Raw genomic sequence first — 14,510 nt, 5'->3', positions numbered from 1 at the left:
AGCCAGGCAGCCAGGAGCCAGGTGACAGAAAGCAGGTCCACAGCTCATTCAACAAGTCAGGATCATATTGCAGCTCCTTCTGGAAAGGGAGCTGAGCATCAGCCAGTCTCCTCTTTGTCCTCATTACCAACTTTAAAAGAAAATCCCTCAATGAGAGTGCAGTAAGGAAGCATGATGAAACATTGCAGTCACAGAATTGTGTGTGCATGTGTGCCTGTATGTGCGTGTGTGTACATGCATGCACATGTGTGTGTGTGGAGAGAGAGTGAGCAAGTGAGTGAGTGAGAGAGAGAAAAATCTTACTGAGTCCATTTAGAGTTCAGTTGTGCTTCTATGTGTTTGGTTTTGAGGTTGGTCATCTGGGGTTGGATAACATATCAAGGAGGTTTATCCCCAGAGAAAACTGATTCTTTTTCTCTCAACAACTGTTAATTGCATGGAGCTTTTCATTTAGAAGCCTTGTGATAGTTCCCACATCCGTACTGACATGTTACTGGTGTTGTAATTATACAAGTCACAGCTTCACTGTTGTATACAGAAGTCACTAGCTCACAGCAGGGTCCTGGGCTTCTCCTCTCAGAATATTTTTACCCCTCTTTTGCGCTGTTCTCTGAGCCTTAGGTATAGGGTTGCATTGTAGGTAATCTTTAAGGTGGGCCAGGTTGTTGGCTCCCTACTTTTTTCTATTATTTAATGCAATATTTATAGCCATTCTTGATGTAGAAGCAATCTTGACTCCAACTTCACAAATGGAAAACTCATCTTGAAGAAGTTAAAGTGGTAGCTTGAGGTCATTGAACAACAGACCGAGATGCATAAGCTGGTCTGCCTGAGTCTAGGAATTAAGTTGGCTTCCTCTTCTGGGTCCTGTAGCTGCCCATGTGGCCTTTATCTCCTTACCCTGGACCAATCTGGAGCAGCTCGTGAGTTGAGACATAGGGGAACCAAAATGTGAGCATTCTTTCACTTCTTAGATCTCTGTTATCCTCCTGCATCTTGCATTGTAATGCATGAGATATTTCCTGCAAACCTTCCAAGAATTTAATTCTGTCTTGCTGGGGATGACACCAGTTCTTTTTTTCAGTGAAACAGGAACACCTCCTGTTAGTGATTGCTCCCACCAAGAGCTTCATTTCCTTTAATGTCCTACATCCAGATACAAGTGACAGGGACTTGCTGAGTGTCTGTTACCCTCAAGGCAGTTTTCATCACCAGGAATACAAAAAAAGCAACAGGAAAAAAAAAACGTGCATTTCCTCACTTTCTAGCCCAACACAGTTGTGCTCTGCTTATGATTCTTGAGCTAAATTCAATATTTGAAAGGATTTCTTCACAATGTTCACCACATTGTCATTCTCTTAATGAATTCTTGAACTTCACCTGCTTACAAATTCAACGTCTGATAGTCCCCATGAAGGTCAAAGGGAAGGGACAGAGTGCTTAACCCCCTGTCACAATAGCACAGGAGGTTAAAGAGTATTGTCCCCATTTCAAATGGATCACCTAGAAATCAAGCCACAGAATAGGAGAAAGGCAGGGGTGTTTGGCAAGGATACAGGGATAGTGTGGTGTGGCGGGTGGGGCCCCTTCTCTTTATATCTGAGGAGAGGAGAGTCAGGAGAGCAGACATAGGACACGTGTATATGGAGATGCCATAATGGATCTGCTGTTTTGCATGAAATCCTAAAAGTCATTTTTTTTTGTTTATTATATATGTCTCTGTGAGTGCATGCATGCCATAGTAGGCGTGTGAAGTTCAGAGGACAACTTTCACCGTGTGGGTTCCTGAGATCAAATTCAGGTCATCAGGTTTTGGAGCAAGTTTTTTTTGCCTGCCTAATCATCTCACAGGCCCCTAAAAATGAATAAAAATTAACATTAGGAAATAGCCATCATGTCCCCGTCCAGCAGATTGGAAGGAGTAGTGTTTATATTACAGCCCATTTGTTCACCCCTGTACTAGACTCTTCATCTAGAAGCTGCTTGGTGGGATTAAAGGGGATTGAACAGAACCCTGTCCACACAACTCACATTCCAAAATTCTGCTTCGGGAATTTCACTCCTTGTTTGGCAAATGTTTTCTTTTTTTAAATACTTCATCAACTGGGGGGTGGAACTGAGCAGATGAGAGGGTTGGGTCGGGGTTAGGAGAAGGAGACGACGAGGCTGCAGAGGGAAGTCTTCCCTACATACATACTCTGCCAGTGCTGCGTTCGGGCTGCCCACTCTTGCCCACCCCAGGCAGCATGGGTAAGGAGGAAGTGAGCTTCAGAATCTTTGCAGACATCCAGCTGGGGTTGTGTTTCTGCTCTAGTGTCTGAAAATCTCAGTCCACATAAGAACCTAAGCGTGCACACAGAGCAAGTATCAAAGCACACTGCTGTCCCAAACTTTCTCTTGTGTTTGAACAAAGGTTTAAAGTTTTAAACAAATAGAGGATTCGTATATTCTAGCAAATTTTTTTCTTCACACATTCTTTTAAAATTTCCTTGAAGGCACATTATCTATAATTGGTATAAGGAAAGCATCAAAAGGGAGAATTGACAACATCAAGCTTTCCAAAACTTTACTAGCGGAGTTGTTGTGTATGTTTGGCAGATTTGCTGTTCTTGGGTCTTACCTGTGCTTTTGAATGAGTAGCTCAGGCTCACTGGTCCTTTTGAAGAAATACTAGACACGCTTAGGTGAGTGATTAGTGAGATGACACTCTGATCACTGTTCACATGATCCTGGAGGAAAGCAAGGGATGATAACAACTGTGAGTCACTCTGAGGATTTCAGGTTCCCAGATCTGGTCTAGAGGGCTATAAAAAGTGGACTTTAAGGGAACTTGCACAAGAGAGCAGAGTGAAGACAGCTCTGCTGAAAGGAGCTGGCCACGATGAAGGTCCTCATGCTCTCTGTGCTCTTACAGGTTTCTGCCTCTGCCGCCACTCCCAGGAACGAACTAGAATTTGCTGAAGTAAGTACTAACAAGATTGCACTGGTCAAATCTTTACTGGTGTTGCAAGTTTTGCAATATTTACTGAATTTGCAAGTTTGTTTTGAAAAGTATGATTTGATTTGAAAAGTGGCATAGATAGCTGTTTTTTAAGCATTGTTTTTTTCACAGAGGAATATCAAAACGAATGATTGTTTTGAAAGAATATTATTAAATTTGTGAATAATTGTGGTGTCTACAAAAAGCTTTGGGTAAATAATTTTAGCTCAATATAATAGGATCATATTTCTGATGGAGTGTTGTATTTTCTCTCCTACCACATTTTGTCTTTCATTTGTAATTTAATGTCCATTAATGATGTGGGATTTGGACACGGCTTAATCTATATAGCCACTTTAAATTCTCATAATAGGTGCAGCAAGCTCCCTCTATGCTCACTTATCTCACATGTTTATTCATAAGTGTTTTAAAATAGGATTTGAAAAGTCTTACTATTTATAATTAAGAAAATTGAGCTCTTATTTTCTAAAACCACACACATTCCTTTTTGAGACAGGGTCTGCTGTGTTGTCCAGTCTGGTCTTGAACTCCTGGCCTCAGGTGCTCTTCTGTATTGGCTCAGCAGTTGGCTCTATTTTCTAACATTATTTTTACTTTGAATTTTCCAAGTCTTCCATTGTGTCAAGATTTTCCCCCATACCAGAGACAAACCCAAACCTTCAAGCATGCTAGACAAGTGCTTTACCACTAAGCTACATCTCCCAGCTAAGTCAACTTTCAATGCCAACCAAAATGGTTTAAGTACCCTAACAACAAAGATTTTGCCACTTACAATGTACCCATATACACTAGATGTCAAAATGGCTTCTAAAACCCCAGACACAAGTTTGAAGAAGCAGAATAATAGATAGCTTTTCCACTGGGCTCTTGGGAATCAGACTACTTATTTGTGACATGCTTAAATATCTTAGGAAGTTAAATTTCTTTCTTATAATTGATTGTCTACATAATAATAATGTAGGTTGTAAGTAAAATATGTGGTTCAGGAGCACCAGCGTACTGCTGACCATGTTTGCAGGGCCCCAACAGAAACCTGGCTGTGTACAGTGTACAGTGTAACTGTGCTCATTACTTGTGCTTTGTTCAGAGGTACTTGAAAAAATATTATGACTTTGATGATGACAGAATTTCAATGCTAAAATCAAAAGTCAAGAGAAATGTCCTAGAAGAAAAACTCCAGGAAATGCAGCAGTTCTTTGGGCTTGAAGCAACTGGGCAGCTGGACAAGCCTACTCTGAAGATAATGCACACCCCTCGCTGTGGAGTGTCTGACGTGCAGCATCGTGGCGCAGTGCCATTGAGGTCAATATGGAGCAAGCATCACCTCACCTACAGGTAATGTCAGCATCTGACCCAGTGAATTTTTCTTTCCTATGCGTGTGGCTTCGAGAAACCTGACACATTTAGCTACAGCAAAGTTTTAAGGCTGAGGGTAGCCTCTGTGCGGTGTTAACACAAAGGCATTCCTTGTTTCCAGGCCGGTGTGATGACTAGGGGAGAAAGTGCTTGTCATACAACCACGAGGGTCAGAGTTCAGATCCCTAGAAACTATGGAAAAGCCGTTACAGGCACAGGAGACAGGGGTAGAAGCGGCCCAGGGCAGGCTAGACTAGTAGAATCAGGGTCTCCAGTTTTGGTTGAGAGACTCTGCCTCAACAAATAGAGTGTGATTGAGGATGGCACCTGAGTCAGCTTCTGGCCTCTGCATGCACTTACACACTACACACACACCTACACATATATGAACATGCATATAAACACAGGCACCCCCACACACACATAATTTATTATCTCTATAAGGAAAGCTGTTCTCTAAAGGAGGACTTGCTGTCATTTGCTAGTCAATCCGTTCAGAGCAGAGCAGAAAAGCTGCAGACAAAGAGAATGGATCTGAGTTGAATACAAATAAGACAGGAGAAGTATGTAGAATATTAAAGATGGATAAATATGGAATTTGGGCACAATGGATATTTGTGTTTATGAAACTAAATCCTTCACGATAATTACCAGTAATTTATCTGGTAAACTAAAATATATTTGGATTGATAAAATAGTTTTCTGAAGAAAAAATGGTTTGAACTTCAAAAGAGTATTTTTTACCTGGACTGTCAGTATGTGAAAACATTCTTCCTTCAGGTGTGGGTGCAGAACAGAGAGACTAGAAAAGACAAAATTAGCCAGTGGTGTCATGCTTGTCTTTCTATCTTTCTCTAACACAGAATCCTTAATTACACTCCTAAGATGAAGCGTGAGGATGTTGACTACGCATTTCAGAAAGCTTTTCAAGTCTGGAGTGACGTGAGTTTTCTGAGATTCAGGAGGATTTACGAAGGCGAGGCTGACATCATGATCCTTTTTGCATTGGGAGGTACACAACCTCCAAATTTATTATACCATGTGATGCCCCAAGTGCAGCTCTCTTCCCTTTTGTAGCTAACTATTGACTTTCTTTCGTTTTAAAAAGCGCATGGAGACCGCAACGCTTTCGATGGAAAAGGTGGTGTACTGGCCCATGCTTTCTACCCTGGACCTGGCATTCAAGGAGATGCACATTTTGATGAGGCAGAAACCTGGAGTAAAAGTTCCTCTCAAGGTAGGAGAAAAAAAAGGAAAACTAACCATAACTAGATTTAAGATAGGTCCTGATCTTGAAAGAATGCGTTCTTACAAATTTTTATAGTCTTAAATAATTATTATAGTCTTAAATAATATAGTCTAATTGCTCGTCTCTAAATCACATATAAGACTTTATACATTTAGTCCAATTTTTCCTCATTGCAGATCAGAGTTACTGGGTCTGATTATGTTAGAGATCAGCTCTAAGAACCCCTGAGATCATATGAGCAAGTTCTGTACTATTAACTCCTGGAAAGACAAAAGCTTCTGGTTGGGCTTTGACAAGTAAAATCTATAAACTTAATGGCAAACAATTCTGTGATTGATTATATACTAACAATTTCTTAGATTCATGATGACCTGGAAAGATATTTATAGAACATTTACAGATCCTGATGGAGAAGTACAGGCTCATTTGTAGTCTTGGAGCCTTGCATCATCATGTGATACCATTTTCAGAATGTCCAGACTGTGTTTAAGAAAATTTAAGTCATCATCTCAATAGCTTTTCTAATATCTTTTGGAAATTCTCAATTATACAATTTATTCTTGTGGAAAACATAGGGAGAAATTCAAGAATACAGTCACTCTGCCCTGAATACCTTCTCTCACTGATTTTTCATGTGATGTATAGCTATATTTTCATATATACCATATCTACCTGGAAGGTAGCCATACAGCCTTCAGCTTTGACTCTGATACACAGCCTAAAACTTATCAAGTTCTTGATAAGGGCATTTTGAAGACCGCAGAGGTACATCATGCATGATTCAGTACTTGTTGAACTATAAGTTCTAAACCAGACAGGTTCCATATGTCTGAGTTTTTTCTGGGGTCATATAGGGGCTTTTTGTAAACTATTCATCAAGTGAGAATGTTTTGGAATCCCAATGGGTCCTAGAAACATAAGTTGCTCTTGCCTGAAGAGACCAAGTAAAAGCAAGTTTATGCAAAAATGGGGACAAAAGCATGTACTATTGGCTTCTGGCCTTATTCTTAAAATTGATTTGAGTCTATAATTTTAAGAAGGTGTTTTTGAAAATTCTATCTTTGTGGCCCAGGCTGGCCTTGAACTCAGAGTCCTCTTACATCATCTTTCTGAGTTGGGATATAGACACGGAACACCACATCCAGTATTGACATATTGTTTTGAACCAGTGTTGAAGAGTTTGATCAGTGCTTGTTGAGTTTCTGTTACAGTGTTGAGTGATATTTTTGATTAAGAAACAAAAAGGAAATACAACCTAACAGAAGCACCAGACAGACAGAAAGTCCTGTTTGAAGACCAAGACTAATGGAGCTAATTGTACAAAACATTATGATCTTGAATTCCTAGGCTTAGCCAATAACACTGTCTCAGCCTCCTGAGTGGTTAGAACAACAGACACAAGCTTTAATTAAGATTTAGAAGCAATGTGAGCTACCAAATATACCTATGATTTGTGTTATGAAGATTCATGCCAGAATATGTTCCATTTGTCTGGCAATAAAATGATCCATACCTGTAGACAAGTTTGGCTCCAAAAGAACATTTTGAGACATTTTTAGTTGAACGCAGAAGTGGGGATTCAAACTTCCACAGAGTGGGTAAAACATCTGTGACAGAGAACTGCTCTGATGATACTTACCTAGCCTATAATGACATCATTGAGACTGAGGAAAAATATTTAAAAAAGCAGCGAAATCAGTAAAGGATTCCTAAATGTGACCTCTACTGTGTTAGATGTATTGTTTCCTTTCAAATGACAAGGCTGGAGAAATGGCTCAGAAGTTAAGAGAGCACACTGGGCTCTATTCCCAGGACCCAGGTCAGACAGCTCACAGCAGCCTGTGACACTAACCCCAGGCAGATATCAACATCTGCCTTCTGTAGGTACCTGCACTCATGTGACACAGCACATTCACAATGGGATGACATTCAGCCACTTAAGGCTGGACCCTCTCACGGGGATGGGACCGGGCCATGTGTAAAAGGTCAAGTATAGGAAGATGAGTACCCCGTTATCTTGTTCATCTTGAGACATGAGAAAAGTTAATCTCATAAATGTGGGTACCTGATGAAGAAGAGCAAGGGGAGTTGGGTGGATAATGGTTGATGCACTAGTAATAAGTCACAGTTAGGAGCATGGAGTCCTAGTCTTGAAACTGCGGCACAGCAATACAACTGTAGACAATAGTAGTGTACTATTTACTTCAAAAGGCTGGAAGAAAGGATTTTGAGTATTTTTTTACCACAGATACATGGTACATACCCTATCTTGAACATTATACAATAAGTGTAGGCATCAAAACATCACATGGCACCTTATAAACATGTACAGTTTCTTGTGTGAGTTAAATAGAAAGTGATAAAGCCCACAGCTTTATTCTTCCACCTTCTTGCTTCTTAGGTACCAATCTGTTCCTTGTTGCTGTTCATGAGCTCGGCCATTCCTTGGGGCTGCATCATTCCAACAATCCAAACTCAGTCATGTACCCCAGCTATGGTTTCCTTGACCCCAACACATTCCGCCTCTCTAATGATGACATTAGTAGCATTCACTCCCTCTATGGTAAGTGGAACCTCATAATTTGCCATACAGTGCCATGCATTTTTATGAATAATCTCTCATATCTATATTTGGAAATTTTACTCTTTTGTTGCCCACCCTGTGAGATAAGCTACACAGACCCTGTCTTCATTTGCCCTCACATCTGGGACGTTTCCTAACAGTGCCACCACTGCTCTGTTGGCAGGGCTTCCAGAGGAAGTAAATTCAAGTAAATTCTCTTCTGTGATGCTGTAACTAAGAGGGACAAAGTCCTCGGGGCATACTTCTCATGAAGTTCATAGGAAACATGACTGCTTTGTATTTTCCTTTAAGGAACAGAATATTTAAAAAGAATAGCTATTCCTCCTACAGAATTCCCAGAGTTGAACATCAAAATGTCTTTTTAGGAGCCCCAGTAAGAAGCCCACCGACAATGCGTCCTGAGCGTCGCCTGCCAATGATCTGCAGGCAGCGTCCGAGCTTTGATGCGGTCACCACAGTGGGAGATAAAATCTTCTTCTTTAAAGACTGGTATGGTTATTTTCCTATCTAATCAATGCTATAGGCTGTGGGGTTAGATTTTGTAGCTTTTGTGTTTGCTTGTTTGTTGCCAGAAGGTATTTGGAAGAATGTAGATCAGATTTGTGTGGCAGGAACTTGGACTGGTTCTCAAGTTTTGGAGAGATCTTAGATTTTTTGAAGTAGAGAATTATGTGATACTGTTTGTGTGACTAGGAAGCTAATGTGTGAAAAAATTAAATTTGTAGTAGGATCTGGCTGGGGAATTAAAAGACAGGAAGTTGAGAAGCCCAGGTTGAAAAGGATGCGGTATCAGGTATTGGGGAGATGGGTCTGCTGGCAAAGTACAAGATGTTCAAACAAGAGGACTTAAGATCAATCCCCACCCCCACATAGATGCATTAAGGGGCAGCTGCACGGACTGTGAAATCCCAGTGTGCAGCAGAGGAAAGCAGACTCACTGGGGCTTGTGGAGTCTCAAGCAGTCTAACGGAACCCAAAATCTCCAGGCTTAATGAAAACATATGTCTCAAAAGATAAGGGGGAATGGGTGAGGAAGACACCTCAAGTGCACACATGTACACAAACACCTACACATATACATAAACACATAAAACATATATACCACACAAATATGCACATACATATACACACTTATATATATACACACAATACACATATACATATGCACATATATACACATCCATACAAATATACACAATGCATATATACATATGTACATAATACACACATGTATCCACACATACACAGAAATTAAGACCCTAAAAACTTCCTATGTAGACCTCTTTTTGTACATGGAGAACTCCAGAATGGTTTCCAGTTTCCGTGTTGGAGCAGAGATGGAGATAGAGGCTGGGTTGGGGGAGGTAAATGGGGAAGCTAATGTGTGGGAGGGAGGATGGATGCTCCTGAGATTGTAAAACAGCCACTTCTTCCATTTACAAAACCAGCTAACCAGTTGGGAGACTATACTAAAATCTTAGATCCCTGGAGTCCAGACTCTGAATTTATTTATTTATTCTGGTTTCCTGTTTAATCAGTGTCACTACCAGAGTTGATTAAAGCTCTCTTTCAGGGTGCTCTCATACAGACACTTATGGAATAAAGTGTGAGAATCAATACTGAATCATTTCACAAGTTCCCATTTGGGTTTTGAAGGAGTCTACAGCAGTTTTTCACATATATTAAATACATTTCATGTCAGGTTCTTCTGGTGGACACGACCTGGGAGTCTAGCCTCCAATATCAGTTCAATTTCTTCCATGTGGCCAACTGTCCCGTCTGGTATCCAAGCTGCTTATGAAATTGAAAGCAGAAATCAACTATTTCTTTTTAAAGGTAATGCCAATGCTTGGTTCTGCCACTGAGAACACGGTAGAAAAAGGTACCTCATTCTATAATTAGATACTAAAAACAGACTCTAGACTTCGGTAATCATGTCTCTAGATGATAAGTTAACAGTTTATATAAAAGCTCAACTGTACAAGAAATATACACAGCCTTTGGGATAGGTGTGTGGAATATAAGATAATGGCACTTAAACGTATCCAAACCACAGAGCCACAGGAGGTAAAAAAAAATGAGTGAGAACAAAACCAGGGTGGGTTGATATTACTCAGTGACAGAGAACTTGCTTACCATGGATGGAGTCTCAGATTCATCCCCACCCCCACCCCCGCCCCAGCCAGCACAAATATTAAAATGAGTATTAGAACACTGCACAAGAGAGATGCTTTACAGTAAGCCAGTGTTTTTAAGTTTTAGTTTTCAGTGCAATTCTGTTGTGCCCTTTGTCTTCGTCTTCGTAGATGACAAGTACTGGTTAATGAGCAACTTAGCACCAGAGCCAAGCTATCCCAGAAGCATATACACTCTGGGATTACCCACGTCAGTGAAGAGGATAGATGCAGCCACCTTCGACCCATCTCGCCAGAAGGTTTTCTTCTTTGCAGATAAGCAGTATTGGAGGTGAGTTACAATGGCATCTTCTCTATGAAAGCCTCAAATGCCTTTGTCTTTCTTGGGAGAGAGAGCAGAGAATATGGGTGTAAAATAGTCACTATCCACCTGGTTCTTTTCTCCAGGTTTCTGATATAATTTAATTTTGGAGTGTGTCTGGGCTCCAGGACTCCTTCCCATAACTGGTGGACCCAGAAGACAAAATGAGGAAGCGGCCCTTTGAGTGGCAGGGTGCCAGCAGGAGGCCAGATGCACTCCACCGCTAGTCTGGTTGTCTCACTTCCCTAACGCTGAAGAAGGGGGATCATCCCTGCCCTCTGCAGAGGAAAACAGTCAGGAGCCACATCGTTTGCATGTTTGACATAAGACATAACAGAATATACTAAGAGAGTAAACCTCTATGTTTTCTTAAATATTTAAAATTCAACATCTAATTGCAACTGAATGCCATACATTTGTGATAACAATTGTTCTGCCAACTTTAGCTTCGTTTGAAAACTAGGACTTGCAATTTCACCAAATTAAACTTCCTGGAGAGGTGACAGACAGGGCTAATTTGTTGTAATTTGACATTCTTAAAAATTAGTCTGACTACTGGCTCCCTTTTACCCTTCCAACTGACCAAAGTATTTTCTTTTCCTAAATACCAGAGGGCCAGGGCGAGCCAGTAATAGTTGGAGAGCTAAGCTGAGTGAAAAATAAGACAGAAGCAAGTTCAGTTGTCACACGGAAGTCTAGAGAAAATTGACTCTTTCTTTTCTCCCAGGAGGAGAAGAGACTTTATTGAAATCTAGGGCCTCGCTCTCCAGTGTGGGTGTGATGTGTTTTACTATCTGTTTTTCTTTAACATGGATGTTCAAAACCCGTTGATTCCATGGCCCTTAAGACCCCTTCTTTTCACCATGAGAGAAAATAATTGAAATGCATCTTGCTAGAAAGGATTTGCAAAAATGAAGACAGGCAACTAAGATATTGGCCCAGTGAGGGCTGTTACATTTCAAGCCCTTGTCAATGCCGGGTGGCAAGGGAAGGGTCTGAGGAGCCGGGAGAGCTCTGACTAGAGTCATGGTCCAAGTTTTGAGTCCTGTGATAACCTAGGGAAAATCATCGAACTTTAGGTCTTTGCAGTTTTCTTCGGTACATTTAGAACACTTTCAGGAAAGATGAGCGTGTGCTTGGTGTTATGACGTTCATCTCCTCACGGTGGTCCTTCCACAGGTATGATGTGGCGCGACAGGCCATGGACCCGACTTATCCAAGACTCATTTCCACACACTTCTCAGGAATTGGTCCTAAAGTTAGTGCAGTCTTCTATTTCAAACGTAAGTAGACTGGGAAAATATCGGAAATCGCATTTTCAAGTACGAAAATGCAGCCTGGGATCCAGCATGGGTGCAGGGCGCTCCAGCCTGTGGTGTGAATATGTTCAACTTCAGCCTGAGCAAACTGCCTGTCGGCATCACAGAGCAGTGGTCCAGCCCACATGGTGTGGGATAAGCTGTATGACACATTTAACAAGAATAGAAACCCCCGTTTAGTTCATTATCCTCTCCTACTGAGTGGACGGAGATTTATAAACAAATCCGAGTTCACCCTGGCCTTTTCCTCCTTAAAGATCCATGTGTGCCTGACCTAGACCCTGTGTCCTCTCCTAAGACCTCCACCCAGAGACTGGCTTGCTGGAAGGGAGCATCATAGCAGGGTGCACTGCCAAGGATCCCCAACACTGACATCACAAACCACACCTTTTGTAGTCTAGATTACTTTTAAAAAACAGCTCTAGGTTTTAAAGAAACACAAGGTAAGAGATAAAGAATTGAATTTGTTTCCATTTTAGGATACTACTACATCTTCCAAGGAGCCACGCAACTGGAATATGACCCCCGGTGGCATCGTGTCACAAAACGGATGAAGAGTACCAGCTGGTTTGGGTGTTAGGAAGGATACAGTCAAGGGTGCTTGTCAGTGCAATAAGTACTTATCACATATTCGCCATGTACTACATGCCAGTAATGTAACATGAGATAGACCACAGAATACTGTTTACACAGAAAAATGCTTTTACAAAAGTTATCCTCTTTTGATAAATTTTTCAGTTGATCCTCTTCTTAATTTTCAGCAAATATCTTCAAAGACCTCCAGGTTCCCCACCCATAGGTTGTTTTTTTTTTTTTTTAACAACCATCAAGTGGGAAAATTAGAATGACTTCTCTGTCTTCACTGAAATTTATTTATTAAAAATATTTTTTTTAATTTTAATTTTATTTTTTTTTAATTTCCGCCTCCTCCCAGCCTCCCATTTCCCTCCCCTTCCTCCCACACCACTCCCCCTCCCCCCCCCCCCACCCTTTCCCCCTCCCCCCCCCCTCCCGAGAACCGCCAGGGTTCCCTGCACTGTGGAAAGTCCAAGGTCCTCCCCCCTCCATCTAGGTCTAGGAAGGTGAGCATCCAAACTGGCTAGGCTCCCACAAAGCCAGAACATGAAGTAGGATCAAACCCCAGTGCCATTGTCTTTGGCTTCTCATCAGTCCTCATTGTTCTGAGAGTCCGGTTTTATCCCATGCTTTTTCAGTTCCAGTCCAGCTGGCCTTGGTGAGCTCCCAATAGATTAGTCCCTCTGTCTCAGTGGGTGGGTGCACCCCTCACGGTCCAGACTTCCTTGCTCATGTTCTCCCTCCTTCTGCTTCTCATTGGGACCTTGGGAGCTCAGTCAGGTTCTCCAATGTGGGTCTCTGTCTCTATCTCCATCCATCGCCCGATGAAGGGTCTATGGTGTTATGCAAGATATTCATCAGTGTGGTTATAGGATAGGACCATTTCAGGTTCCTTATCATCAGCTACCCAAGGCACTAACTGGGGCATCCCTCTGGGCACCTGGGAGCCCATCTAGGTTCAGGTCTCTTGCCTACCCTAAGCTGGATCCCTTAAATAAGATATATGCTTCCCTGTTCCCATATCCATCCTTCCTTTATCCCAACCATCCCAATTCCCCAAGTTCCCCCAATCCTCCCCTTTTCACATTTCTCTCCCCATCACCCCTTACCCCTATCCCACCCCTCCCCCAAGATCCCAATTTTTGCTCGGCAATCTTGTCTACTTCCCATATCCAAGAGGATAACTATATGTTTTTCTTTGGGTTTACCTTCTTATTTAGCTTCTTTAGAATCACAAATTATAGACTCATTGTTGTTTATTTATGGCTAGAAACCAATTATGAGTGAGTACATTCCATCTTCATCTTTTTGGGTCTGGGATACCTCACTCAGGATAGTGTTTTCTATTTCCATCCATTTGCATGCAAAATTCGAGAAGTCATTGTTTTTTACCGCTGAGTAGTACTCTAATGTGTATATATTCCACACTTTCTTCATCCATTCTTCCATTGAAGGACATCTAGGTTGTTTCTAGGTTATGGCTATTACAAATAATGCTGCTATGAACATAGCTGAACAAATGCTTTTGTAATATGACAGGGCCTCTCTTGGGTATATTCCCAAGAGTGGTATTGCTGGGTCCTGGGGTAGGTTGATCCCGAATTTCCTAAGAAACTGCCACACTGATTTCCAAAGTGGTTGGACAAGTTTGCATTCCCACCAGCAATGGATGAGGGTACCCCTTCCTCCACAACCTCTCCAGCAAAGGCTATCATTGGTGTTTTTGATTTTAGCCATTCTGACAGGTGTAAGATGGTATCTCAAAGTTGTTTTGATTTGCATTTCCCTGATGGCTAAGGAGGTTGAGCATGACCGTAAGTGTCTTTTGGCCATTTGAACTTCTTCTGTTGAGAATTCTCTGTTCAGTTCAGTGCCCCATTTTTCAATTGGGTTAATTAGCATTTTAAAGTCTAGTTTCTTGAGTTCTTT

The 14,510-nt window shown here is 41.5% G+C and overlaps 1 protein-coding gene across 1 annotated transcript; it reads left to right on the top strand.

Annotated features, from left to right (window-relative positions):
- The first annotated feature begins 2,849 nt into the window (after positions 1 to 2,849).
- Mmp12 (matrix metallopeptidase 12) lies at positions 2,850 to 12,759 on the top strand. Its single transcript, XM_050130251.1, has 10 exons — positions 2,850 to 2,962; positions 4,089 to 4,336; positions 5,221 to 5,369; positions 5,466 to 5,594; positions 8,008 to 8,169; positions 8,556 to 8,679; positions 9,893 to 10,026; positions 10,497 to 10,656; positions 11,866 to 11,969; positions 12,485 to 12,759. Exons 1-10 carry the CDS (start codon positions 2,882 to 2,884, stop codon positions 12,583 to 12,585), a joined length of 1,392 nt encoding a protein of 463 aa, XP_049986208.1. The 5' UTR covers positions 2,850 to 2,881; the 3' UTR covers positions 12,586 to 12,759.
- The last annotated feature ends 1,751 nt before the right edge of the window (positions 12,760 to 14,510 follow it).

Source organism: Alexandromys fortis, unplaced genomic scaffold (assembly GCF_014885135.2).
Source record: "Alexandromys fortis isolate MF-2015 unplaced genomic scaffold, M_Fortis_MF-2015_v1.1 scaffold_311, whole genome shotgun sequence".
NCBI classification, from domain to species: domain Eukaryota; kingdom Metazoa; phylum Chordata; class Mammalia; order Rodentia; family Cricetidae; genus Alexandromys; species Alexandromys fortis.
The sequence above is the reverse complement of the archived record's forward strand: the minus strand, read 5'-3'. Positions and strand labels throughout refer to the sequence as shown.